We start from the raw sequence: 27,007 nt of genomic DNA on the forward strand, positions 1-27,007 counted from the left end.
CCATAATTGTGGAGGGACTGTACATCACCCTTTACCCACACAATTGTGTGGATTTATAACGTTTACAATAGCTCAGGGTGGTTGCAGCTAACAAACAAACAAACTGTTTTATTTGCTTATGATGATAAAGTGTTGCTTTGTAAATTATAAATATATACAATATAGGAGATACGCAAATGTCCACGCTTATCCTCGGTAGGCGGAGAGGGGTGAAGATAGTGTCCACGTGGACACGATATTTTTTCCAAAAGAATGGAAATATTTTTGATAGATTTGGCCTCTTCATTTTGTTGGAAAGGTTCTTTAGACATATCGAACAAGAATTTAAAGTAAAATAAGATATATTTCTTTTTCTGCGTTTTCTTCCGTTAGCAGAGACATTTTCGAGTTTCTTCGGGTTAATTTAAAATGATTTTTTCATGAACTTTGTTTTAACTCTTTGAGGCACTTTCAGCTCAATTTAAAGTCAGTTTCGTCTTTAGTACCATCCTTCTATGGATCCACTTTTAGGTGAATTTAGAATCAATTTCTGCTACGATCTTTTCTTTTATTTAGAAGCGTTCGTGTTTAATATAATTAAAGCGTCTTAAACTATTATTTCTATTGTTGATTTTTTCCTTCAGGAAACAGGCCACTAGGTGCACAATGTCTTTCGAATTCGTTATAAATACACATAGTTGTTAGAAATAGAGAAAAACTGATGTGGCCTTTTTTGTTTGATCGAATTTGTTGACCCCTCGGTCATGAAGGGGTGAAATAGTTTCTATAAAAGTTGAAATTTTAGAAAATCTTCATGTTTCATCTGGAATTCGTTATGGAACTTACCACAAGTAGCACTTTTCTGTAAAGAGGAATGAAAGGACTTTAATTTGGAGTGAACAGAATTTTGACCGTCATCTTGAATTTGGCCGCTATCATGAATTATATCAGAAAAATGCGATTTAGTCCCTGTTCGCAACTACCGATTTCCAATCTGAGACAAGCAAAGCTGAGAAAAGATGCTGTGCAGTTAAAAAAATAGGTGAGCGTCACTGTTAACTTACCAATTGAACCAATTTCCCGAATGAAGTTTCAAAATATTCAATGCATTCCGCGCAATCAACCTAGTAGGGTAATGTATCATTATCCGACCAATTTAGACTTTCAAGGTACATCGCTTTTCATGTCACATTTTCACCATCAATATTACATGGAATCTTAAATAAAATACATTTATCGGAAAAGTCTATCTGTCTAGTTTACAAAAATAACAAATTCTAGCAAATCCGACGTAAATTCATTCATCTATATCGGTTTTCCTGATCATAGATTTTGTACCATGATCGGACCAGGGTGAATCATGATCGGGCCAAAAAATGTATCATAATCGGACCAGTGTGCTTCTGAGACTTCAAGCGATTTTCCGCTTCGCGTGCTGGATTTTACTTGCATGGTGTTTGGTTTGGGCTTGATAAATTAGATTTTATCAATTTTGTTCGTGATTCTTAAAATATTTTCGAACATTTTTCAAATTATTTCGAGAACGCTATGAATTATATTTGAGTTTCAAAAACGGCATGTTGGCCTATTCAGTTTCTGGGTGTTTTTTTTGGTTGCCGTTCCGTTTTACCGATAGCTTACTCCACCACTACAATTTTGAGAAACGATGTATGACAAATTTGTAGTCCCCAAATAGTACTACAAATTTACCGGATATTGCAATGCTCTAAGTTTTATGCCTGAAGTATGACAGCTCATATTCATTGCGATATTAAGCCAATGTTACTTATTACGGGAATTACTTCTCGGTGAAATATATATTTCACTCCCACGCTCACTTTACTTATTGAGACCTATTCTCGATTCCATCTAAAGTAAGGTGACAAAAACTAGCTCAGTGAAGTAAGATTGACAGTAAAGTGAAAATGAGAATAAGACAAGTGAATGGAGTTTCACAGCACAAAAGTCTCAGAAAGTGGAGTTTTTCCGATTTTTTTTTATTCGAGATAACACCAGATCTCGACGTTTTATACATTTCTAAGACATTTGACATACAACAAATATTGATATCGAACTTCATCAGTCAAAAAAGTGACACTTTGGCCGCTTTGAGGCACTATTTCCCGAAGTTCGATTGAGCTGAAATTTTGTATGAGGACATTTTTCGATAAGACGAAGCTTTTGAGCCCTACCGCTAAACTTAATTCAAAGATCATTTTTTTCTCTTACGTTTCATTAGCCGCAAAAATTTGTTAGTCTCAAAGAGAGTTTCGTTACTGAAAAATAAATTTGCTATATATTATCATTAGATCACAAATCAATCGGTTTTTAAACCTTTCTCATCTTCTTGAAATCACTCCATCGTTCAAAATAGTCGTGAAAAAATCAACGCAAAACGTCACTATTCCCATTTTTATTTCAGTGATATGAAACTCATAATATCCCAGATTTCACAGCAGTTGTCACTTTGCGACGTTTTGTTAACCTACGTGAGTCCCGTAATAGGATTGTGTTCACTTCACTCTGATTTCACCCCAAACTCTCCCGTAATAAGCACCAATGATCGCGGTGAATAGCATAATGTATATTATATAAATTTCACTCAAAATTTAAAACGTTTATTAACATTTTACTAACTCGAGCCAAACTTTCTCACTAAATTGTTAGAATAGTGTATGTTGCTGACATGTATGTATTTATTGAAAAATAATTGGTGTCCATTCTGATAAAGCACTCAGAAGCTTTACTTTGTTTCATTTTACCTCTAATTTTAAACCAACCGTTCTCTTAAAAACGTTATATTTTCATAACATTTCAACTGCTTGTTAAAAAATCTCGTGAAAGCGCTACTAACTATGTGATTTCAATTTAATTAGATTGGCTATCTCTTCACGAAAGCACTATCTGTTATTTTTTCAAACTGATTTGTTAGTCGCTATCGTATCTATTTGATAAAGTTGTTCAAAAGAATAAAAGCTATTATTTCATACTGCTTAATAGTTCAATCACAGTTTAAGGTTAATTGAAAGAAGTTATCGGTGCTATGTCATAAATCTTTTCGTAGAAACCTTAGTCATATTCGTCATTGTATTTGGTATCTCCGAACGTTTTTGTAAAGCTGAGACAGATGCCTTTGAGATGCCTCGATGAGAGCTATGACAACCAATCATTCACAAATATAAACTTTCATATATTTTAATATATGATTCTCTCGTAAACTCGAAAATTTGCGGAGAAAAGTGCTGCTTAACCCTCTAGTGCCCAATACCGCCAATTGGCTCAAACCTCTAGTCAAACCTCTAAAAAGCTTCAATAAATACTTAAAAAGTGTTTATAATGATCCAAAGTGATTTTAGTGAAACCCGTCCAGAAATTAACTTGGGCACTAGAGGGTTAAATTAGGTTGACACTGAATTATATTTTCCCTGTTTGAAGTATAATGGGCTGTTTGTAGTGAAGTGTAGTGTAGTGTAGTGTAGTCAACCTTACGTCGTTTTTGTGAGGTTTCATTCTATAGAAAATAAGCTTCATCATTTACGTTCTGTTCCAATGAATTAAACGTGAAATCCTTCATTGGTAGGCTGGTTCGATCATGGTTCAATGCTGGTTCAATGCTGGTCCGATCATGATCCAAAAAAGGCCTTCGCGTTTCACTAATAATTCCAACTTCAAAGCAAACATTTCATATAAAAAGTGTTCCTACATTGAATTGCGATGTTGCAGAAACATATTACTGGAAAATATACTGCAATATTTAAATATTTGATTCTGAAATCACTGCTTGAAAACAAGCCTTGATAAAAATTGTAAGGGCAATTTGTGCTCGTAAATAGTTCATTTTTTAAAGCATTTTTAATAGTAGTAATACTTATGCAATCTGGATGAAACCTTCTGAACATCATCAGAAGAAGTTATTTGATGATGCTGCTACATATTTGACACTTTTTTTTGTTCAAAAGTTGTTCATATCAAAAAAAATGGTCCGATCATGGTACATTTTCTAACTGGTCCGATCATGATACAACACTCTAGCCATATGTAGAAACTTACCCTCCAGTGTTATTTTTTGAAATGCGATAAATTTCCGGATATTATTGAGCTTAGTAATAAATTGCTGATCAAAATTAGAATTTTTTCTGTTCGAAATTGGGAGCAAGAATCACACTGAGAAGAAAAGTTCATAGTCTCGATACACGCCAAGGTCTTTTACGACTTCTAAACACTCCAACGTATAGCTAGGGATTGTATAATCAAAACGGTAGGCTTCGCGGCTCGATTTATGATAAAACGAGATTGTTATGCATTTTATTCGATATTAAGGGTCTTTACACCCACGCAGCAAACTGGTACAGGCGAGACTGTAGAGTGTCGCAATCAGCCAAACTATCAACTTTGGCAAAGAGTTTAAAGTCATCCGCGAAAACAAGTTTGCATTTTCCGGTGAAAAGGAGCCTAGCATCGTTGAAAAATAGATTAAACAGGGTTGGCCCTAGATTGCTGCCGTGAGGTACACCGGAGTAGTGGTAAACTCGTGGGATAGAGATGTGCCAATTTATATTTGTAAAAATCTTCGTTTTAGTTACTTAGTAGATGACGTAGTTCTGAAATGACTTTAAATTGTGTTTCAGAGATAATACACAGAAAGTCGACTGAATTGATCTTCGAAAAAATAAGGTAACGACCCCATAATTCGCCCACTTTATCCGAGTACCCAAAATTCACCCACCTATTTTTTTTTCATTGTTCGCAATATAGTGTCAACTCTTAGAACCGTGTTTAAACATACAAAAGAAACAGCTGAGATTGAAAATAAATTATTACTTGGCATAATTCAATAACAAACCCCGTAAACAATTTGTTGATTAGTGGGTGAGCGAATTATGGGGTCAGGGCGAATCATGGGTCCCTTACCCTAACTGTTTCTTGTGCTTTATGTCTTTATGAGTAGCCTGAATCATAAATTTTCAAATCAGCCACCTACCAAGCATTAAGCAGCTTCTTCTGAGTAAGATTTTGTTTTGGGGTTCGTCGTTTGTGTAACAATCTAAGGATCTCGTACATAAGTCAGTCATGTTTAATATTAGTACAAATTTTCAGTCGCGTTAGTATTTTCGTTAGGGACCATCCACATTCCACTTGAGTGTTTGTCAATTATTTTTAGGTCCAAAAGTTATTATACATTGTTCATGTATACTCGCTCGAACTATATTATTACTTTTTATACTTGTGACCACTACTATTTCTAAACGTTACGCCTGGATGCGCCATAAAATGTTTGCAATCAATATATAGGAGGATCTCTCAATTTTATTTCCATCGGACTTCAAAGAACACTAATGGATAAAGTGTTACAAATTAAACCCTCGACAACATATATCGGCGAATAAAAAATTGACTAATTGCGGGCCTAGGAAATTAATGGCACATAACAGAAATTAGTCGTTACTGATCATGGTTTATAACGATGATTCATCTATCGGATTTGCTCCACTTTTTTCCAGTTCGTGCGACCTGTACGCTGTTACCATATAGATATATGTAACTAAACTACAACTGACCGATGTGAAGCTCGTCAGACAACAAACAACTGTCCGGTCGAGTCGCATTGGTAGCATGTAGACCACCGGAAATCGATAATTCATAAGAATCTGTGATTCATTATTTACTGCAAACAAATCAATGATAAGTCCAGCAAATGGTGGCGTCGAAATAAATATAATCCGGCAAAGTGTTTATCGAATGGAAACGATGGTCGGGTATGTCCGGTTGATTAATTTGATATAACTAGATAAATTTGTCTAAAATAATTCATAAAACAATAAAAAACAAACAATATGGATAGGGAAAAAATCAAGGTTACCACTACAAAGTTATAGGCTTCCCACTCAGTAGAGCGTGAATAGATTGGCGTCAAAATAAAGTTGTTTACCACCAGCTGGGACTTCGATTAGAAGCCGGTAGTCATACCAAAACGGCAGAGACGAATCGAAAGTGGCAAATTAGCGTCATTTTCCTCATCATGCCACGTGCGATTTCAAAGGTTGCATGTTAGTCACCCACCCCAGCACTTGCTTCCTATCTATATAATCATAGGGAGTTTCAATCCTGACTGAGTAAATCATGTCACTATGCTGTCAGTAAGTAGCGTTAAGAACGCCACAGTTTTGCGCGGTTCATTTTAACTAATCTATCGGTAACTGTATGCACCTCCACCGTTTCGACGCTCTGAATAGGATATGAAATAAAACATGAGAGGAAGTTTGTTAGCCTTTGGATAACCTCAAAATGTCCATCAGAGTAATTTAAAAAAGAAAATAGTGCCATATTTAACTAAATGTAATTGGATGTTTCTTGGCCCATGCTTGAAGCGTTCAGTGTTCCGAAAAGACATCGGAATCGCATCAGACACCAACACAAACATTCGGTGGAAATAATGGTAACACGCCACTGGATGCCACAGACGTGGTGTTCAACCGTCTAATTTATAGCTTTCAATCAATACGTTTGAGAGGGACTAACAAAATGAGACAATTATCGACGAAAATGTACTTCTCATGACACGTTGTTACTGTAACCAAACGAGGTCACGGTACGCAGAGATGCTTTTTCATGTATAACGACCCGGTTCTATTTGGTTGGTTGAAAAGATGATTAGTGGACTAATGGCATGATCATTTTTATTCACTTACAATACCCATATCTACATCAAGGAAAACGAAAAAAAGTCGTTCTCACAAACTTTCTCGCACATTGACAAACGAGATAGAGTAAGCTCCTTGAAGCGACAAGTAAACTCTTCGCAGTTTTATTTTTTTCTTGCAAATCAAATTGGGTATCGCGTGCTAGAGTTCTTGATCCCCCTGATGCATCTTTGTACGCAAGCGGAACAAAATTCCGATGGCGAAAGTGTTTTCCGTGCGAATAAAGTGAGAACCGTTTACTGCTCCGACCAAATGTACCTGTCAATCAATAATTCTCCTCTTCAGCATTTTGAAATTCATGACATCTTTTTACTAGCACGGAAGGCTCATGACCTTGAAGGATCGTGCATGCATTCTTGACCTTACTACGCTGTGTAGCCAGTATGTAGCAATCACTGAACTGAACGGTAATGTGGCACCTTGTTGGGGAGTCTTTCTTTGTTCGACCCACTGATGCCGATGCCGATGATAATAGATTCCTCAGCTACATTGTTCGCCGAAACTTTCAGTAAAGTGCGTACTTGCACGTCAATTGAGTTATTGGCACGTACCACATGTCAAGCTCGACATTCTTCAACAATATTCGTTTTGACACGTGTGAAGGCCAAACAACATTCTCACTATTATAGCCACGAGCTACAAAGCGTCTCCATTGCAACGGTGAGCAACACGATTCACACCTGTTTTGGGGTCGACACTTACCTTTCGGGGGTGATGAATGGAAGTACAGGCCGTGGGTTTTCTTTCTACGCTCCTTGGGAAATCCGGGAGGTGCCATGTTGAATGGTTTCCCGATGAGTTAGCATTAAAACTCGATATCGCTGGCGGGCTGTTCGCGAGGCGCACAAATGGTCGTAATACTCAGTTTATTGTTCCGCATGTTTCAGGTTAATCTAGTAACGACAAAACAGAACGTGATTGGATGTTATAACTATCAGCAAGAATACTTTGAAGGGAACTTTATGAGATTTTGTATATCTATTGTGTTTGAAATTTGATTTTTTTTTTGTTTCATCACATATGGTGTGTGTTTGACATCAAGTATCTGTGTCACAGGATTTACAAGACCTCATTAAACTTTAATAAAAACCGCCTGTAGATGGAGCAAGACGTGTCAAGATAAACTTCAATAGTCCATGGAACGAATCTGGAATAACGTTATGCTGTTTGAGCTAGAGCTCAAACTAGAAAATAAATGAAAGATTATAGGTTTTTGACCATTCCTGTGAATTTTGGTGCCCCCAGCCACCAACATTTTTTCAGAGACTTGAATGAGTTTTCTTGTAAACGAAATGTACAAAGCTAGACATAATTTTCAATAGACCGTTTTTAATATATGCATCTGAAAAAAAAGATTTACATCAAATGCAATATTTTGATAAAAATGTAAAAATCGTGAAAATTACCCTGGTCTACAAAATTAAAAAAGTCATTCTGTGCCGAACACGCATCAGTATCGGATGTGTTTGGTGATCGCTCCGATAGAATATAAAACAAAAGACGCGCGAGCAAGTGTTGGCATTGTTTGCCTGGTCGAGTGAAGGTTCAAGGTCGCCCGCCTTTGTGCAACTGTTTCGCATCGTGGCTGTTTGCTGGTGCGTAAGCCGATTTGGCTGCTAAGTGATTTGTGCTACAGCAGTGGACGAGAATCTCAACACAAAGGAGGAAAAAGAAGAAGCCAACAGTAGACAGCGAGTTGTGTCGCTGTGCTGAGTGATCACACACCCGGCTCGCTGCTGGTGGCTGTTTGGAGCTGCTGTATTGGTGCTGCTGGCTGTAACGGCTGCAGCTTCGACCGTTCGGACAACCAACCCTGCAGAAAGGAGAAGTAAAGAGGTACGTGTTCTGTCGGCGCTAGTGCGCTAGATTTAGCGCGATGGATGTAGATCCCTCGCCTCCCGTGCCACCATCCCCGAACCCCTCCGACCCTGTCCCTCCTGCCAACCCTTCCTCTGTTAATTCTCCAGTCCCCCCTCGCCCCAGGCTTTACCCGGACGGATCTCAGGGCAGCTTTACTGTTTTCTTTCGGCCAAAAGCAGGACCGAAATCGAAACCGTTAAACATCCTGCAGATTTCGAAACCCCTGACGGAGGGGTACAAGGCCGTGACCGAAATCTCCAAGGTCAGACCCAACAAGCTCCGTGTCGTGGTCAGCGACCTGGAACAGGCCAACGCTATTGCTCGCTCCGAGCTTTTCACACGCGAGTATCGCGTTTATATACCCGCACGAGACGTGGAGATCGACGGTGTCATAACCGATTCGAGTCTGTCGGTCGGGTCAATCTTGGCAAGCGGTTTTGGCTGCTTCAAAAATGCTTTGTGTCACGACGTAAAAGTAAAGATCATAGATTGCAAGCAATTGCGGTCTGTGTCTCTTGTCAACGGCACAAAAGTGTACACTCCGTCAGACTCGTTTCGTGTTACGTTTGCCGGATCTGCTCTCCCTAGCCACGTCTCGATCGATCGGGTTCGTCTGCCTGTGCGATTGTATGTACCCCGTGTTATGAATTGCACCAATTGCAAGCAGCTAGGCCACACAGCCGCCTACTGCTGCAATAAGGCACGATGTAGCAAGTGTGGAGAAACTCATGCGGACGATTCTTGCTGTGTTAATGCAGAAAAATGTATTCACTGCGGGGAAAATCAGCATGAGCTTTCCACATGCCCGGTGTACATGCAGCACAGAGATAAAATCAAGCGGTCACTTAAGGAGCGTTCAAAGCGATCTTACGCTGAGATGCTGAAGAAGACCGTAACCACTTCTACTATAACATCGAACCCCTTTGATCTGTTGTCCTCTGATGAAACCGATTCTGACGATTCACCAGCGGGAACAACTTATGCCAATCCTGGGGCGTCTAGAAAGAGGAAAAATATTTCCTCTCCTAAACTTCCCCGAAAAGGTCCTAAGATTTCCCAAAGTGAAATGAAAGTTACAAACAAACCAAACAGTGCTGCGGAAAAACCGAAGCAAACTCCTCCTGGGCTTGCAAATTTAAAGTCCCAGAAGGAGTTCCCAGCACTGCCAGGAACATCTAAAACCCCAGTTGTTCCTTTTGCACTCCCAGTTGATTAAACAAACTCTGGATTAGTGAAATTTTCTGACATTGTGGACTGGATTTTTGAAACTTTCAATGTACCCGATCCAATTAAAATTTTTCTTACAGCATTCTTCCCAACAGTTAGATCATTTTTGAAGCAGTTGACTGCCCAATGGCCCCTCCTTGCAGCGATTGTATCCTACGATGCCTAATTCATCTGCGTATACGAAGGATTCTATCTCTGTCTTACAGTGGAATTGTAGAAGTATTTTACCAAAAATGGATTCATTTAAAGTTTTAATAAATAGAAACAAATGCGATGCATTTTCCCTTTGTGAAACTTGGCTTACTTCAAATATTGATCTCAACTTCCATAATTTTAATATTATTCGCCTTGATCGAGACACCCCATATGGAAGAGTACTTTTAGGGATTAGAAAGTGCTATTCTTTCTATCGTATTAACCTCCCCTCGATTCCAGGCATCGAAGTTGTCGCATGTCAAATGACAATACAAGGTAAAGAGCTTTGTATTGCCTCAATATATATTCCACCCAGAGCACAGGTTGGGCAACGGTTGCTCTTTGATTTAATAGAACTTCTTCCCTCGCCACGTTTGATTTTGGGAGACTTCAACTCTCATGGTGTGGCTTGGGGTTCCCCCTACAATGATAACCGCTCCTCTTTAATCTATAACCTTTGCGATGACTTCGACATGACTATTTTGAACAACGGTGAAATGATACGTATCCCGAAACCTCCAGCGCGCCCAAGCGCTTTGGATCTATCCTTATGTTCGACGTCGCTACGGTTGGATTGCACATGGAAGGTAATCCTCGATCCTCACGGTAGCGACCATCTGCCTATTCTTATTTCCATTACTAACGGTTCAACTCGCATGCGACCAATTGACATTCCGTATGACCTCACACGGAATGTCGATTGGAAGTTATACGAGAAAATGATTTCAAAAGCGGTCGAGTCGATTCAACATCACCCACCACTTGAAGAATACAACCTCCTCGCGGGCTTAATCCTCGACGCCGCGTTGCAAGCCCAAACGAAGAAATATCCCGGCGTAACGATCAAAGAGCGGCCTCCAACTCCGTGGCGGGACAAAAAGTGCTCCGATGTCTACACGCAAAGATCCGACGCGTTTCTGGCCTTCCAGAAAGGAGGTATACCCGACGACTATATACGTTATTCGGAGCTTAATACCAAGCTTAAAAGCCTGGCTAAAGCAAAGAAACGCGGATATTGGCGTCGGTTCGTGAACGAGACGTCGAGGGAGACATCGATGAGCACTCTTTGGAACACAGCCCGAAGAATGCGGAATCGCGTAACGGTCAACGAAAGCGAGGAGTCTTCAAGTCGGTGGATATTTGATTTTGCCAGGAAAGTATGTCCGGACTCTGTTCCTGCGCAAAACTTTGTTCGCGATACGTCTCCGGGTTACGACGCGATAGAATCACCTTTTTAGTTTTAAATAGTTTATTTGACACGGCACGATACAATTTGTGTTTAACTGAGCCAAGTACATTTTTTTTTAAATTCTAAATTAGCAGGAAAAAGAGGGAGGCCTTTTCTTCATTCTCGCGGCCGACTACGAGCTAGTGGGGATTTAAGGTGAAAGGAGGGGAGTTACAATTTTGATTTTAACTATATTGAGTTATACGATTTATTTATTTGTACATGGCTAAGCAGTGATGTTCTATTTGAGCAGTTTGGACTGAGGTGTCTGCGTGAACATAAAGATGCCGAGTCTTCGTTTGAGTGTCTCCAGCTTAGTGTATCATCTTCTTTCAGCGGGTAGCGGGAATGGTAATCTAACAAATAGATAGAAGAGTTTCATATTTCAATACCAGCGTGTTTTATGAACACGTATAGCTGTGTCATGTACTGGAGATCACCGCTTCCCAGAATGTCTCTAACGGGTACGTTCGGTTGTTTTCCTCGGGCCCGAAGGGAATCTATAAGCTCAGACCTAACACCACAGTATTCGGTACACGACCAAACAACATGCTCGATGTCATGGTAGCCATCGCCACAAACGCAGTGATTACTGTCTACAAGCCCTATACGAAAGAGATGCGTGTTTAACGTATAGTGATTGGACATAAGTCTGGACATCACGCGAATGAAGTCCCGACCTACATCCAACCCCTTGAACCATGCTTTCGTCGATACTTCAGGAAAAATGGAATGTAGCCACCGTCCCAGTTCATCTGAGTTCCATGATGATTGCCAACTGTTGAGTGTTCTCTGACGCAAAATGCTATAAAATTCATCATAAGCAATTGGTCTTTCATAAATATCGCCGTCAATAGCACCCACCTTAGCTAAAGAGTCAGCTTTTTCGTTACCCGGAATCGAGCAATGAGAAGGGACCCACGCTAAGGTAACCCGGTAATTTCTACTGTTAAAGCACTTAAAAACCGCCGTATTTTCCCCAGGAAATACGGGGTGTGCTTCACAGGCTTCATTGATCGCAGAGCCTCAATGGCACTGAGACTATCTGTGAAGATGAAGTAGTGGTCTATGGGTAGGGTTTCGATGATTCCAAGAGAGTACTGAATAGCAGCAAGTTCTGCGACGTACACGGAAGCAGGAGCATCGAGTTTGTAGGAGGCGGTAAAATTTTCGTGGAAAACACCGAAGCCAGTGGACTCATCTAGATTAGATCCGTCAGTGTAAAACCTTTTATCTTAACTGACATGTTTAAACTTATTGGAAAAAATCTTAGGGATCTCTTGGGGTCGCAATTGATCCGGGATACCAGAAATGTCTTGTTTCATGGTGGTGTCGAAGAATATAGCATTATTAGAAGTATCTAAAAGTGCGACATTGGAGGAATCGTATGAAGAAGGATTAATATCTTGAGCCATATAGTCAAAATATAAAGTCATAAATCTGGATTGAGATTGAAGGTCGACCAACCTCTCGAAATTTTCAATTACTAATGGGTTCATAACTGTGCATCGAATAAGCAACCGGTAAGAGAGATTCCAAAAACGATGTTTCAACGGAAGAATACCCGCTAACACTTCAAGACTCATCGTATGGGTCGACTGCATGCAACCCAAGGCAATACGCAAACAACGATATTGTATTCTCTCTAATTTTATAATGTGCGTGTTCGCGGCGGAGCGAAAGCAGAAACAGCCGTACTCAAGAACTGACAATATCGTTGTTTGGTATAACCTTAGAAGGTCTCCTGGGTGAGCACCCCACCAAGTTCCGGTAATCGTACGAAGAACATTAATCCTCTGTTGGCATTTTTGTGTCAGATACCTAATATGACAAGCCCAGGTGCATTTAGAGTCGAACCAGACCCCGAGATATTTAGCGACTAAAACCTGAGAGATCGTTTTACCCGTTAGCAGGAGCTGCAGCTGAGCTGGGTTATGCTTCCTAGAAAAAACGACCAGCTCAGTTTTCTCCGGAGAGAATTCGATACCCAGCTTAAGAGCCCATTCAGACAAATTGTCTAAGGTATCTTGCAATGGTCCTTGCAGATCGCTAGCCTCGCCACCAGTAATGGATACAACGCTATCGTCTGCAAGTTGCCTTAGCGTGCATGAATTTGCAGGACATTCATCGATGTCATTGACGTAAAAATTATATAAGAGAGGACTGAAACATAAGCCCTGGGGGAGGCCCATGTAACTAATTCGGGAAGTTGTCGAATCGCCATGTGAGAAATACATATGCTTTTCTGACAACAAATTGAGCAAAAAGTTATTCAAATTTGGTGAAAGTCCCTCGAATGAAGTTTCGCGCTTAAAACTTCTACAGAGACAGAGTCAAAAGCCCCCTTAATATCCATGAACGCAGAAGCCATTTGCTCTTTTCGAGCAAAGGCTAGTTGAATTTCAGTAGAAAGCAACGCTAGGCAATCGTTCGTCCCTTTGCCCCGGCGAAAGCCAAATTGAGTATCTGAAAGTAACCCGTTTGTTTCGACCCATTTGTCTAACCGTAAGAGGATCATTTTCTCCATTAATTTCCGGAGGCAAGAGAGCATCACAATCGGCCTATATGAATTGTGATCAGAGGCAGGTTTCCCGGGTTTCCGAATAGCAATGACTTTTACCTCCCTCCAGTCATGCGGAACAATATTTAGCTCGAGAAACTTGTTGAACAAATTCAACAAGCGTCTTTTTGCAGAGTCGGGTAGATTCTTCAACAGGTTGAATTTTATTCTATCTAACCCTGGAGCCTTATTGTTGCACGACAGGAGAGCCATTGAAAATTCCAACATCGAAAATGGAGGCTCTTCCGTAGTTACTAATAACGCGTCGCGAAAGGTTTTCTGTTCCGGTACAGAGTCCGGACAGACCTTTTTGGCAAAATCGAGTATCCAGCGATCTGAATACTCCTTGCTTTCATTCGAAACGTCACGGTTCCGCATGCGCCTGGCGGTATCCCAAAGAGTGCTCATCGCTGTTTCCCTGGACAACGCGTTCACGAACCGCCGCCAGTACCCGCGTTTTTTCGCCTTTACTAAGCTCTTCATCTGCCTGCCCAGTGCCTCGTACTTTCGTAGTAGGTTGACAGTGCCGTACTCCCGGTAGTCCTTATACGCCGCGGACCTTCGCGCGTACAGCTCAGAGCACTCTTTGTCCCACCATTTGTTGGGAGGGCGCTGTCTAATCGTTACCCCGAGTATCGGTTTCGTCTGAGCTTGAGTCGCGGCGTCGATTATCAAGCCAGCTAAGAGCGCGTATTCTTCCTCCGGAGGAAGTTCCTCGTGAGTCTCGATAGATTGCGCTATAATAGACTCATAACACTTCCAATCAATATTACGTGTAAGGTCGTAGGAAATATTGATTGGGTTCGGGGGAGTTGAACCATTAGCAATTGATATAACGATTGGAAGATGATCACTACCGTGGGGATCGTTGATTACTTTCCACCGGCAATCTAACGCTAGTGATGTCGAGCAAAGGGATAGGTCAAGCACGCTTTCACGTGCTGGAGGATTAGGTACACGTGTCGCTTCCCCAGTATTCAAAACTGTCATATTGAAGTCGTCGATCAAGTTACAGATTAAAGAAGATCGGTTGTCGTCGTACAGCGACCCCCATAGCGAACAGTGAGAATTAAAATCTCCCAATATCAAAAAAGGCGCGGGAAGCAACTCTGCTATATCAGTGAGATGCTTCTGTTCAATCCGCGCGGATGGAGGCATATATAACGAAACAAGGCATAGGTCTTTTCCATTCATATTCGTTTGAATGGCAACGACTTCAATATTCGAGATCGAGGGGAGGTCGATTCGGAAGAAGGAATAGCACTTTTTAATCCCTAAAAGTACCCCTCCACCGTGTGAGTCTCGATCTCGACGAATAATGTTAAAATCGTGGAAATTGAGTTGATCGTTTGAATTGAGAAAGGTTTCACAGAGCGCAAATGCGTCACAATTGTATGTATTTATTAAATGAGAAAATAGATCGAATTTGGAGATGATACTTCTGCAATTCCACTGTAATACAGTGATAAAATTCCTAACCTCTTTCGCCGTATTAGTCATCGAAAGATATGATAGCTGAAATGAGGGGCCAAGTTGCTGCTAGTTGCATCAAAAAGGTTTTCACTGTAGGAAGAAGGGCAAGAAGAATATTTTGTAGGGGATCTGGTATGTTGAATGTTTTAAATATCCAGTCCACAATATCAGAAAATTTTATGAACCCTGTTTCTTTTTTATCTTCTGATCGAGAAATGGGTGCACGAGGGGTTTTTGGTGCCCCAGGAAGCGGTGGGTACTCCTGGTTTGATTTAAAATTAAAACCGGGAGGTACTTGCTTCGGTTTTTCTTCACCGCTTCCTTTTTGTGTTGGCTTATTGGTCATTCCGCTAGGGGTTATCTTGCGACCTTTGCGAGAAAGATTAGGAGAGTTGATCATTCTCCTCTTCCTAGATCCTTCTGGCATGGCATAAGAACACCCTTCGACGGGGTCGTCAGATGTACCCTCATCGGTTGGCAAAAAGGAAAAGATGTTTCCTGTCGAGGGTGGCTCAGCACTCTTCAGCATTTCTGCGAAAGAGCGCTTTGATCGTTCTTTGAGGGAACGCTTTATTTTTTCCTCGCGCTGTTTGTACGCGGGACACGCCGAAAGGTCATGCCGAGTTCCCTCGCAGTAAAGACACTTTTCAGTATCCTCACTGCAAGCGGTCTCAGCATGATTGCCTCCGCACTTGCTGCAGCGTGCCTTGTTGCAGCAGAAGGTGGCTGTATGACCTAACTGCTTGCAGTTTTGGCAATGCATGACCCGTGGTACGAACAGGCGTGCAGGCAGACGAACCCTGTCCAAAGAGATGTAGTTCGGCAGTGCGGATCCGGCGAATGTTACACGGAAGGAGTCCGAAGGGAGGAATTTCTTCTTCCCTTCTTCGATGGATACTGAATGCAATTGCTTGACATCCAGTATCTTTACATCTTGAATCAGGGGGTTTTTGAAGCAGCCAACCCCGTGACGCAAAATGTCATCGACCGTGAGGCTTCCTTCGGTAACCACACCGTCGATCTCCACGTCCTTGGCAGGGATGTACACGCGGTACTCTCTCGTGAAGAGCTCGTAGCTAGCAATTGCGTTTGCTTGCTTCAAGCTACTCACAACAACTCGCAGTTTGTTCGGTCTAACCTTTGTAATTTCGGTTACGTCCGAAAACTGTTTTGCCAGGTCCTTGCCGATTTGAATTATATTTAGAGGCTTCTTTATGTGCCTGAAGTAAACTACGAACGGACCTTTCGAAGCATCTGGGTAAGCTTTCACCCGTGTTGCCGGTACCCTTGGTACGGGGCTAGGTAGCGGGGAAGGTAGAGGGGAATTGATGGGGGAGATCTCAATCTCTTCCCCATTTGTTTCCACATCCAGGAATAGTTGCACCTGCATGTCGTCCATTTTGCGGGAGCGTTACGCTCTACCGCACACAAACGATAAATATTCGAATGTGGGGGGGGGGGTCAAGTAGTTGCTATTAAATTTTAAAAACAATTTTCAAACTACAATGGATCAAAATAAAAAAAGGCAGTAATACTAATACTAATAACAATAGTAATAATAATAATAATAATAATAATAATAGTAATAATAATTATAATAATAACAGTAATAATAATACTATTAATAATAATGATAAAAATTCTAAAGTGAATACTTCACCGAACGTCTAAGTCACGACCTCACGGCTGATAGTAGGATTAATCGAGCGTCTCCGCAGAACAAACAATGACGATCCAGCTTCGTGTTGTGACACAGTGGCCGTATCCTACACGCGACCTTGTAGATGCCACTTGTAGTTGACTTCCACTCGCTCGATCGTATGATGGTCCGTGCTGCTAGCGGGGTAACAGCGGTGCGGGCGAATTATTCTTGCTGATATATCAGCTGCGTATCGGATCACTGGCGGGGTAGCCTGCCCCTACCAGTGTGCAGAAGATGTTTCTGCCGATAAACTGCCGGCTATTGTTATCGCGCAGCACAAGAACTAATCGTCAAAAAAAAACACCCGTACGATAACTCGTGTATTGTTATTTTGCGAACTCAAACGGAGATGAACAATTTGCGTCTAATCGAGACGAAAGCAAAACAACGAATGAATCACCTTTCACGATGGCAGAATTTTCAGTTGCCCTTCTGTCCTGTAACAATAACGCACCTGGGTTAGATAGAATCAAATTCAATTTGTTGAAGAATCTACCCGGCAATGCCAAGAGGCGCTTGTTGAACTTGTTCAATAAGTTCCTGGAGCAAAACATTGTACCGCAGGATTGGAGGCAAGTGAAGGTGATCGCCATCCAAAAACCAGGGAAACCAGCTTCTGATCACAACTCTTATAGGCCGATTGCAATGCTATCCTGTATCCGGAAATTGATGGAAAAAATGATACTCCGTCGTTTAGACCACTGGGTCGAATCAAATGGTCTACTATCAGATACTCAATTTGGCTTCCGCCGTGCCAAAGGGACGAATGATTGTCTTGCGTTGCTTGCAACAGATATTCAGCTGGCGTATGCTCGCAAAGAACAAATGGCGTCTGCGTTCTTGGACATTAAGGGGGCTTTTGATTCCGTTTCTATTGACATTCTTTCGGGTAAACTTCACCGACAAGGATTTTCTCCAATTTTGAACAATTTTTTGCACAATTTGCTGTCCGAAAAGCACATGCATTTTACGCACGGCGATTTTGCAACTTTTCGCATTAGCTACATGGGTCTTCCCCAGGGCTCATGTTTAAGCCCCCTTCTTTACAATTTTTATGTAAATGACATCGATGAATGTCTGGCAAATTCATGCACGATAAGACAACTTGCAGACGACAGTGTAATCTCTGTTACAGGAGCCAAAGCCGCCGATTTGCAAGGACCATTGCAAGATACTTTGGACAATTTGTCTGCTTGGGCTCTACAGCTAGGTATCGAATTCTCTCCGGAGAAGACTGAGATAGTAGTTTTTTCTAGGAAGCATGAACCTGCTCAGCTTCAAACACAATTAATGGGTAAAACGATTTCTCAGGTTTTGGTACTCAAATATCTTGGTGTCTGGTTCGACTCTAAAGGCACCTGGGGTTGTCACGTTAGGTATCTGATGAAAAAATGTCAACAAAGAGTGAATTTTCTTCGTACAATAACCGGACAATGGTGGGGAGCCCACCCAGGAGACCTTATAAGGCTTAACCAAACAACGATATTGTCTGTCATTGAGTACGGGTGTTTCTGCTTCCGCTCCGCAGCAAACACACATTTGATCAAACTGGAGCGAATACAATATCGTTGTTTGCGTATCGCCTTGGGTTGCATGCAGTCGACCCATACGATGAGTTTGGAGGTCTTAGCTGGAGTACTACCATTGAAAAACCGCTTCTGGAGCCTGTCTTCTCGCATTCTTATCAAATGTGAGGTCTTGAACCGTCCTGTGATTGAAAATTTTGAAAGGTTAATCGAACTTAATTCTCAAACCCGTTTTATGACATTGTATTTCAATCACATGTCCCATAATATTAACCCTTCTTCGAATATTCCAAATCGTGTCGACTTATCAAATACTTCTGATTCTACTGTGTTTTTCGATACATCCATGATAGAAGAAACTCGTGGAATCCCGGATCATTTACGCGTGCAGCAGATCCCCAAAATTTTTGGAATTTATTAAAGACCAATTGCCTTTAATGAATTTTTCTCATTTGTACGTCAGAATACGATCATCAGTTGGCAAAATGCTTGGACCAGAGGGGAACTGGGAAGGTGGTTACATTCCATAATCCCCAAGGTGTCGACGAACCCGTGGTTCAAGGGGTTGGATGTAGGTCGGGATTTCATTTGCGTGATGTCCCGGCTTATGTCCAATCACTATAGATTTGACGCGCATCTCCGTCGTGTTGGGCTCGGGGAAAGTGGTATCTGTGCCTGTGGTGAAGGTTATCACGACATAGAGCACGTTTTTTGGTCATGCCCTGTACACCGTGACGCCAGGTCTAAATTAATAGCTTCCCTGCAGGCCGAAGGTAGGCAGTCGGCTGTTCCTGTTCGTGATGTCTTGGCGAGCCGTGACCTATCCTACATGTCCCTTATATACGTTTTCCTGAAATCCATCCACGCCCCAGTTTAGTCCTACCCCCTTCCGCCTGCATCCAGCCTAACGACAAGAACACGTTAAGACCCCGGATCCGGAAACAGCAATCAGACCCGCACGATACTCTCAAGGCCCGAGGGAGACAAACCAATATGCCAGTCCGTAATATCTTGGCCCAGCAGCGGAACATGTGCTTACCTATGGCAATGAAAACCATCATACAGTAAACCAGTGCTTTTAATGCAAAATATTATAGCTTTAAGTTACATTTAGTTTCAGCTCGTAGTCGGCAGCGAGGATAAAAAATTTGCTTTTAGTTATTAAGATACTTTAGAAAGTAAGCTACCAGATATAATTGGCGCCGTTAAACATTAAATTGTATTTGTGCCGTGTCAAATAAATTATAGATGAACAAAAAAAAAATGAAAAAAGTGCATTCCAAAACCTCAAACTGAAAAAAGGAAAAATTATAACTATTCAACCATTCCTATAAATTTTAGTGCCCCTAGCCATTACCAGAACGCGTCGACTTACATGAGAGTGTCATATAGAAATTGCTTGTCGGGTTCGTCGCTATAACGTTATGCTACGAACTCATTAAAGTCTCTGAAAAAGCGGTCATGGCTAGGGACACCAAAATTCGCAGGAATGGTTGAATAGCCATAATCTTTTACTTTTTTTCTGATTTGAGCTTTTGAACTGCACCTTTGTTCTTAAGCAGAAATGATCATCTCGCATTGATTCGCCAAAATGCGTGGCGTTCGGAATCCCGGAATAATAAACATTTCTGGGAATCTGGGAATGAGAGCAAATCGAAATATGATCTTGCAAGAAAAAAATCATTTCTTACAATGCATAGCTGATCGTTGTCCGGTTACCTCGAGCGCATCGATCGTCACACTACTACCTGAGCGGGCTCTATTGTGCTCGGCTCCACCAGCCAGAATGCACTTCGTTTTGGACGCATTAAACTGCTACCCAACCTTCCCTGTCTCGCGTTTTAGTCTGGTTTACTGGTCAAAGCAGATAGATTGGCCAGATCTGTTGAACATCGTGTGCGCATGTCGAAAACCGCTCGTCGTATAATATCTTTCTGTGTAATGCTGAGCAGCAGACAAGAGAGATCATCCCATAATTTTTAAAAAGGATTGTTTTCCTAGCCTTGATTTGTCTTATCAGCTCCCTGGGATAGTCGTTCTCGTCCATGATCGTCCAGAACTCTCTCGAGTTAATTGTATTATTTGCGGCTTTACAAGATGGTGCGTAGGAATAGTGTACTCACGAACTTCCGTGAAGATCTGTTCCATTGTTGCATTCTTTTTCATTGAATCCATGTAACTAGCGGCGAACGACGTTGGAAGATGACTTGGGAAAACACATTATAGGCCGCGTTCAGAATGGTTCTCGACATCATCTTTGCCGGCCGATTCAGTCGCTTGATGGCATCCCTAACTTCGCCTATCGTTTGCACGTCTCCATCGTCTGCTGCATCGCTGATGTCATTTCCATCAACATCTTGATCCTTTCGCTGTAATCAAGTGTTCATGAGCACTTCCACCTTTTGGTTACCTCACAATCATCCATCAGGATACTCCCTTCCTTATCTCGGGGCATTGTGGCACAAAGTCTTTGTAGGGTACGTTGAGTTTCTGGTAGGATTTTAAGTGATTCAGCTGTTCTGGATCCTCGTACTTCTCCGCTTCCTGGTGGTGAAATAGTCGTGTTCTGTCTATATCGCTCCACATTCTGACGGATGGCTCGTTTTTCTAGTCCAACGCCTGCCGACACTCTTCGTCGAATCACTCACTTAGTCGGATTCATTTTACATGCTCCAAGGAGTTCTCCGCTACTCTGTTGATGGCTGTTTACACGGTGCTCCAGCAGTCCTCAAGGGGCTTCAGCCAGTTCACCCTCTTTTGGCAACGATGCTTCCAACGAACGCCCGTAGTTTTCAGCGACGTCGAATTGCCCCGCACAGTGGGGCAGATTGGTCTGTTGGTGCGACAAAACCTCATAACTTCTAAATGGTTGTTTCCACAGTGTTTATGTCTTCGACAATGTTGTACAGCATAAAAATATCGTTATGAAAAATGTATTCGAGTACCATCAATTTACTTCCTTCCTATGGCGCTGACATCTATATTCTGAATAAATGGTGTTAGCCATTTTGTTTCTTCAGAAAAGTTGTTCATATCATCAATTGATATAAAGTTGTTCGAATGATTGTGATCTATCTTCAATGTTTGGTCTAGATTAGTTTATACTTATCTCAATCACTTTGTTTAAAAAAATAAGCCCAATAACTTTTTAGATTCATGTTATAGCCCTTTCCGAGCGGGCCCGTATGAATGCGTACATAGAAGGTGACTTAAACTAAACCTTCTCTTTTGCTTTTTGAAAGTCTTATTCATTGTTTTATTGCTCACAAATCTAGTGTTAACATCGCAGCTGCTACGAATAATAAGAAACCGAAGCAAGCAAGCGTTTTTATATAGGAATTACTTTGATTTAAGTTTTGTTATCCGTCATTTTTTGCCTACACAATTGTGTGGGCTCGGTCGGAAAGAGGTAGAGGTCACAAGTATCACGCGAAGTTGATCAAATATATACGATTTACCATTTTGTACATCATGTTTTGATCCAGAGGACTTTTTTTATCTAGAATGTCAAAACAAGAAGGTTTGACATTTTCAGGCGAATTTTTTGGCAAGATTCCTAGTACATTTATGTACAACATGCCTGGATTACTGTTTGATCTAGATCGCTCAATTTTGAAAGTGAAATTCTTTTTGCTACTCAAGTTCAAGTCTAAGCAATTCTGTGTTCTTAGATCAGTTGTAAGGGTCATTTAATTGTTTGAGTCATGCATACAAAAGTTAAAGTCACTTATTTGACACACATACACATACACATTCTAAACGTATTGATCATGATTAATGATATAAAACAAAATGATTGAATTTGGATAGATTACAGAAACATTAATTCATCGTCTTCCATATCATTTTCAACGTAAAGGAGTTTCACGACCGCTTTTTTTGTTTTGCGGGTATCAGTTAAATCGATGTTTGTTCTTAAACTAGACGAAAAAGGGGTCAGATATAACCAACATACCGTTTAATACATCTTGCATGGTTTCAACTCTGCTGGACTTTTGGCTGTGCGCTTCACGAATTTGTTAAAATGTGATGTCGTCATAGAAAGCTGCCGCGAAACGCATAATTTATACTTAAAAACATGCTGTACCAAAAATCGAATAACTTTTGAATAGGCAGAAAGTGGCAGCTAAAGTTGGGTTTTTCGAATAGCTGAGACTGGCATCTTCAAATTTGAGAAGAATATAGAGTAGGTACTTGCTGGAAAATCACTTTTTCAAATGATTGAAATTAGTGAAAAATTGGGTTTTTTATCTGCGTGAAACGTTGTGCTCAATCGTGGTATAGTAAGATATACTCAGCTATCTAAGTTTTTTTTTCCTTTAATTTAACTCATATTGAAGAGATTTCATGCATAATATCATTATTATTTGGGAGCTCTTGTATTTTGTAGGTTGGTAAAGATGATCGAAATATTTTTTTTTTTTGTTTTATCAAATGTTAAACCACAACTTCTCCTACCTCACGATGTACTAAAACATGCGAATTCTTTACAACCTATGCTTGATTCTTGGTCTGTAGGCGTTCTAGTTTCTGCTGAAAAATCGATTTTGAACCTAATTCCGGAAAAAAAATTTTAGGTTTTGTCTGAGCTTTTGTATGAGGCTGCCCCAGTGTGTGTCGTGCAGGATTGTACCGTGACGCTACTCCGGTCAGAAGTGTGCGCATTCAAAGAACGGTACCCGCCGCGTCAAAAACGGACATCGTGCGTCACTTTGTGGACGCCGGGTATGCCCGTTCCGGCATCTACAACATTTTGACACTATTGGACAACGATCACAGCATCGAAAGAAAGCCCGGCTCCGGACGGCCAACGACCCTGCGCGACAAGAAGCTTCGAAGGACGCTGAATAGGAAGACCGAGGGAAAAGTGGCTAAACCGCTGCGTGCACTTGGCCGGAAGGTTGGTGCATGCGGTAAAACAGTGAAAAAGTATCTGGAGAACATGGACATACATGTCAGGAAGCGGCAGTCCCGTCCACTGGTCTCGGAGCTGCAGGCAATGACGCAGCGACAGCGGTTGAATAAGATGGTCAATCGCGACGTGGCAGTGGTGATGGACAACGAGATCTATCTCACCCTGGAGGGCAACGACTGGCAGGGTACTTCGTATTTCACTTCTCCCAAGGAGGAAGTGAGCTCCGAGGTGAAATTTATTTCATACACCAAGTTCCCCTAGAAGGTGCTGCTGTGGCTGACAATCAGCAAGAAGGGGATGTCAAAGCCGCTCTTCTTTCACTCCGGGCTGGCCATGAACGGGGAAATTTATAGTACGAAGTGCCTGCCAGAAGTTGCGTCGTTCATCAGGAGATACCATAAGGGCGAAGACACAGTGTTCTGGCCCACTACTCGAAGCGATCGTTCAAGGAGATGGAACGGCTGAATATCGATGTGGTACCGAAGTCGGCGAATCCACCCAACGTCCCCCAGCTACGTCCCATCGAGAATTTCTGGGCAAACTTGAAGCGCAAAATCTATTCCAACAATTGTGTCGCGAAAACGGAGGAGGAATTAATAAAAAACGAAGAAAGAGCTTGAAAACATGTCTACACGCATGATTTCGTCCGCCATCGCGGATGTGCCGGTTAACTGCCGGAAGGCCGCTCGCAAGGGCGTAGAATTTTTTTTCAAATAAGATAATATGGGAAATTTATTCAACTCAATTATCTGTCTTAGTTTTTTTTTTTCATCACCAGCTGAAAAAAGTCCATTTTTTTACAAACGCAAACATTAGATCCACCGGAAAGTGTTTTTTCTTAACATGATAAAATCGAAACGGCACTGTCCTGGTTCTGTTTACTTTGAACACTCATCTGTAATTCCGGGATCTGGAGATTTTCCAGGATGTTAAATTCTTATTTTTAGGAACCTATGAAAATCTAAATATGAAACGTCATAAAGAGCCGACAACAGAGTAATTCTACATAAATTTAGTTGATAGTCGTCTGCAAAAAATGTAGTTGTGTAAAAAATATTTTTCCAGAGTAGGATTTTTTGTAGAAAGGTGTAGCGTAATAGAGGTATTTTGACCCACCTACATGTTTTTGCTCACCTGGGAACATTTCACCTGATAAATTCAAGGAGAAGTAGAAAATTATGTATGCATCATTGAAATAACATATTTGAGAAACATTTTGCACTATTGTTTTCGGCAAACTACTAACACTAGTTAGCATTATTTTGAAATTAGTTCAAACATGTTCAGAATCATGAGTCGATCCAAAGTCAAGAAGAAGTTGTAATATTCGAGACATTTTTTAAGCGCTATTGTAACAATTTTATATGCTTTTGAAACAATAGAATGTTGTAATAGCATCAATAAGATACTATGAAAACAGTTTGTATACTGTTCGGTCGTTTCAGCTGCTTGTGGTAATTTATGGGTAATTATTTTTTAATCTGTTACATATAAACGATATAAAACTAAATGCCTACCTACAACCTACAACGCTGCAATAAACCGAAAATTGGCAAAGTATGTTTCTACTAGAAGCCATTCATTAGGATGGAGAATCGTTATATGGAAAAAATGAAACTCGATAACACAAAGCCAGAACCAATCCCAAATTTATCGGAAGTCGATTGGTTTTGTCTCCGTTTGTTGCATTGCATTTCAAATTTGCATGGAAATTTGTATGGGAAAACTCACTATTTTGCATTTTGCTTTCTAGAGAGCTCAGAAAAGCTTAAACCATACGTTTTAAAACATCAAAAGGTGGGCTTTTTGATGCTTAACAACTTTGTCGAAGACACTAAGGAGCTACGATGTCCATAAAAAATGCTATAGCTGTTCAAAGTTGAGTATGTCGAACTATATGCTGAAAATCATATTTCCTGCCAACACTACCAGTGTTCTGCCGTCAATCCGATGTCTATGATAATTAACCTCTGCAACATGTTGTAGATCCTACTTGTGCCTTGAATATTGATCTAAATTCGTTTTCATAGTCTAGCTTAGTGTATAAACTCGATACGACAGGTTACTTCTGATAGAAGTGCTACTGACGCCGGTACACTGGCAGTGTTGGCAAAAAAAAATGATTTTCAGCATTTGATTCGACATACTTAACTTTGAATGGCTATAGCATTTTTGCAGCTCTTCAGTGTCTTCGGCAAAGTTGTTAAGCATCAAAAATACTATACTTTTACGTTGTGTAGTGCATTAATAATGCATTGCTGAGCTCCCCCGAAAGGGAAATGAAAAAAAATATGACAAAACCAATCGGCCTCCGGTAAGTTTAGGATTGTTTAGGGCCCCAAAACCAAAAAAAACTGGTTTTGGCAAATTGATCACTTTTCCCCACCCTACTATCCATAATCCACGTGCATAGGTTTTAAGAAATTTCAACTAAACGCAACTTGAATTCTCGAGATTTTGTATGCTCCGTGGACAACCACGAAACAACCTTACCTGACCCTTCTCCCTTCCATAATCTTTACGTGAATTATAAATCGCCTTTAAATAGAATTAAGTGAGCTGTAAAATTCAAATCGCTCGTAATTTTGTAAGATTATTTCTTGGTAATCGATACCAGTTTTTTTTACGAGCGCTTGTCGTTTGATGTGTTTGTTCAGGAAAGCAATTAATTTCAAGTCACACAGGTTTAATTTCTTTCTAAAACTTCTTTCTTTAATTCTAAATAACGAGTATAAAATGCAGAATATAATCATGTATGGAAATTTGCTTCATTTTCACGTTTCTAGCATTCACAGTAAAAATTCTGAATATTACACGTCACGTAAAATATTTTCTCATTTAAATTTCAGGTGCCACGATTTCGTTTGAAAATTATGTGCAATATGATTTGAATTTCAGTTGCTTCTGACGTGAACCAGGTTTTGTTTGAAAATTATGTGCAATATCATTTAAATTTGCGTCATATCATAGAATTTAGCGCTATTATAAGCGATGGAGGCAATTTTTTACATGCGATTCGATATAAATTTTTGTGCTTTTTTCTAGCATACACAGTAAGAAAACTTTGTCGAATCGCATGTAAGGAATTGCCACCATCGCTTATGATAGAAAATTCCATAATATTCCACGCAAATTTAAATGATATTGCACATAACTTTCAAACGAAGTCGTGGGTTACGTCATAGTCAACTGAAATTCAAATGATATTGCTCATAATTTTCAAACAAAGTCGTGGTTTACGTCAGAAGCAACTGAAATTCAAAAGAAAAAATATTTTACGTGACGTGTAATATTCAGAATTTTTTACTGTGTATGCTCTACTGAATGACCGATATATTTTCAAAACCAATCTGCAGCTGGGAACCAAGCTCTCAAAAACAAATTTCCGGATGTCTGCCACAAAATCTAAACATATAAAAATGCAGCTCTGTCTGTCTGTCTGTCTGTCTGTCTGTCTGTCTGATTCATATAGGCTTGGAAACTACCGAACCGATCGGCGTGAAATTTTGTAGATGGGGGTTTTAGGGGCCGGGAAAGGTGACTAAGATAGTTCGAGACCCCTCCCCCTTCTGCAAGGGAAGGGTCCCATACAAATGAAACACAAATTCCTGCACATCTCAAAAACTAACCAAGCAAATGGA

The 27,007-nt window shown here is 40.7% G+C and overlaps 1 protein-coding gene across 8 annotated transcripts in view; it reads right to left on the bottom strand.

Moving 5' to 3' along the window:
• The window catches only part of LOC129729856 (uncharacterized), a 70,535-nt gene that overhangs the window by 39,720 nt on the left and 3,808 nt on the right, over positions 1–27,007 (bottom strand). For all 8 annotated transcript variants that reach the window (XR_008728749.1, XM_055688708.1, XM_055688705.1 and 5 more), the window contains exon 2: positions 7,383–7,573. Coding sequence is in view for 7 of the 8 variants with exons in the window: in XM_055688708.1 (XP_055544683.1) it covers positions 7,383–7,458 (76 nt within the window). In the remaining variant the exon portion in view is untranslated. The remainder of the gene's footprint in view (positions 1–7,382; positions 7,574–27,007) is intronic.

The sequence above is a fragment of the Wyeomyia smithii genome, chromosome 3 (genome assembly GCF_029784165.1).
Source record: "Wyeomyia smithii strain HCP4-BCI-WySm-NY-G18 chromosome 3, ASM2978416v1, whole genome shotgun sequence".
In the NCBI taxonomy this organism is placed as follows: Eukaryota; Metazoa; Arthropoda; class Insecta; order Diptera; family Culicidae; genus Wyeomyia; species Wyeomyia smithii.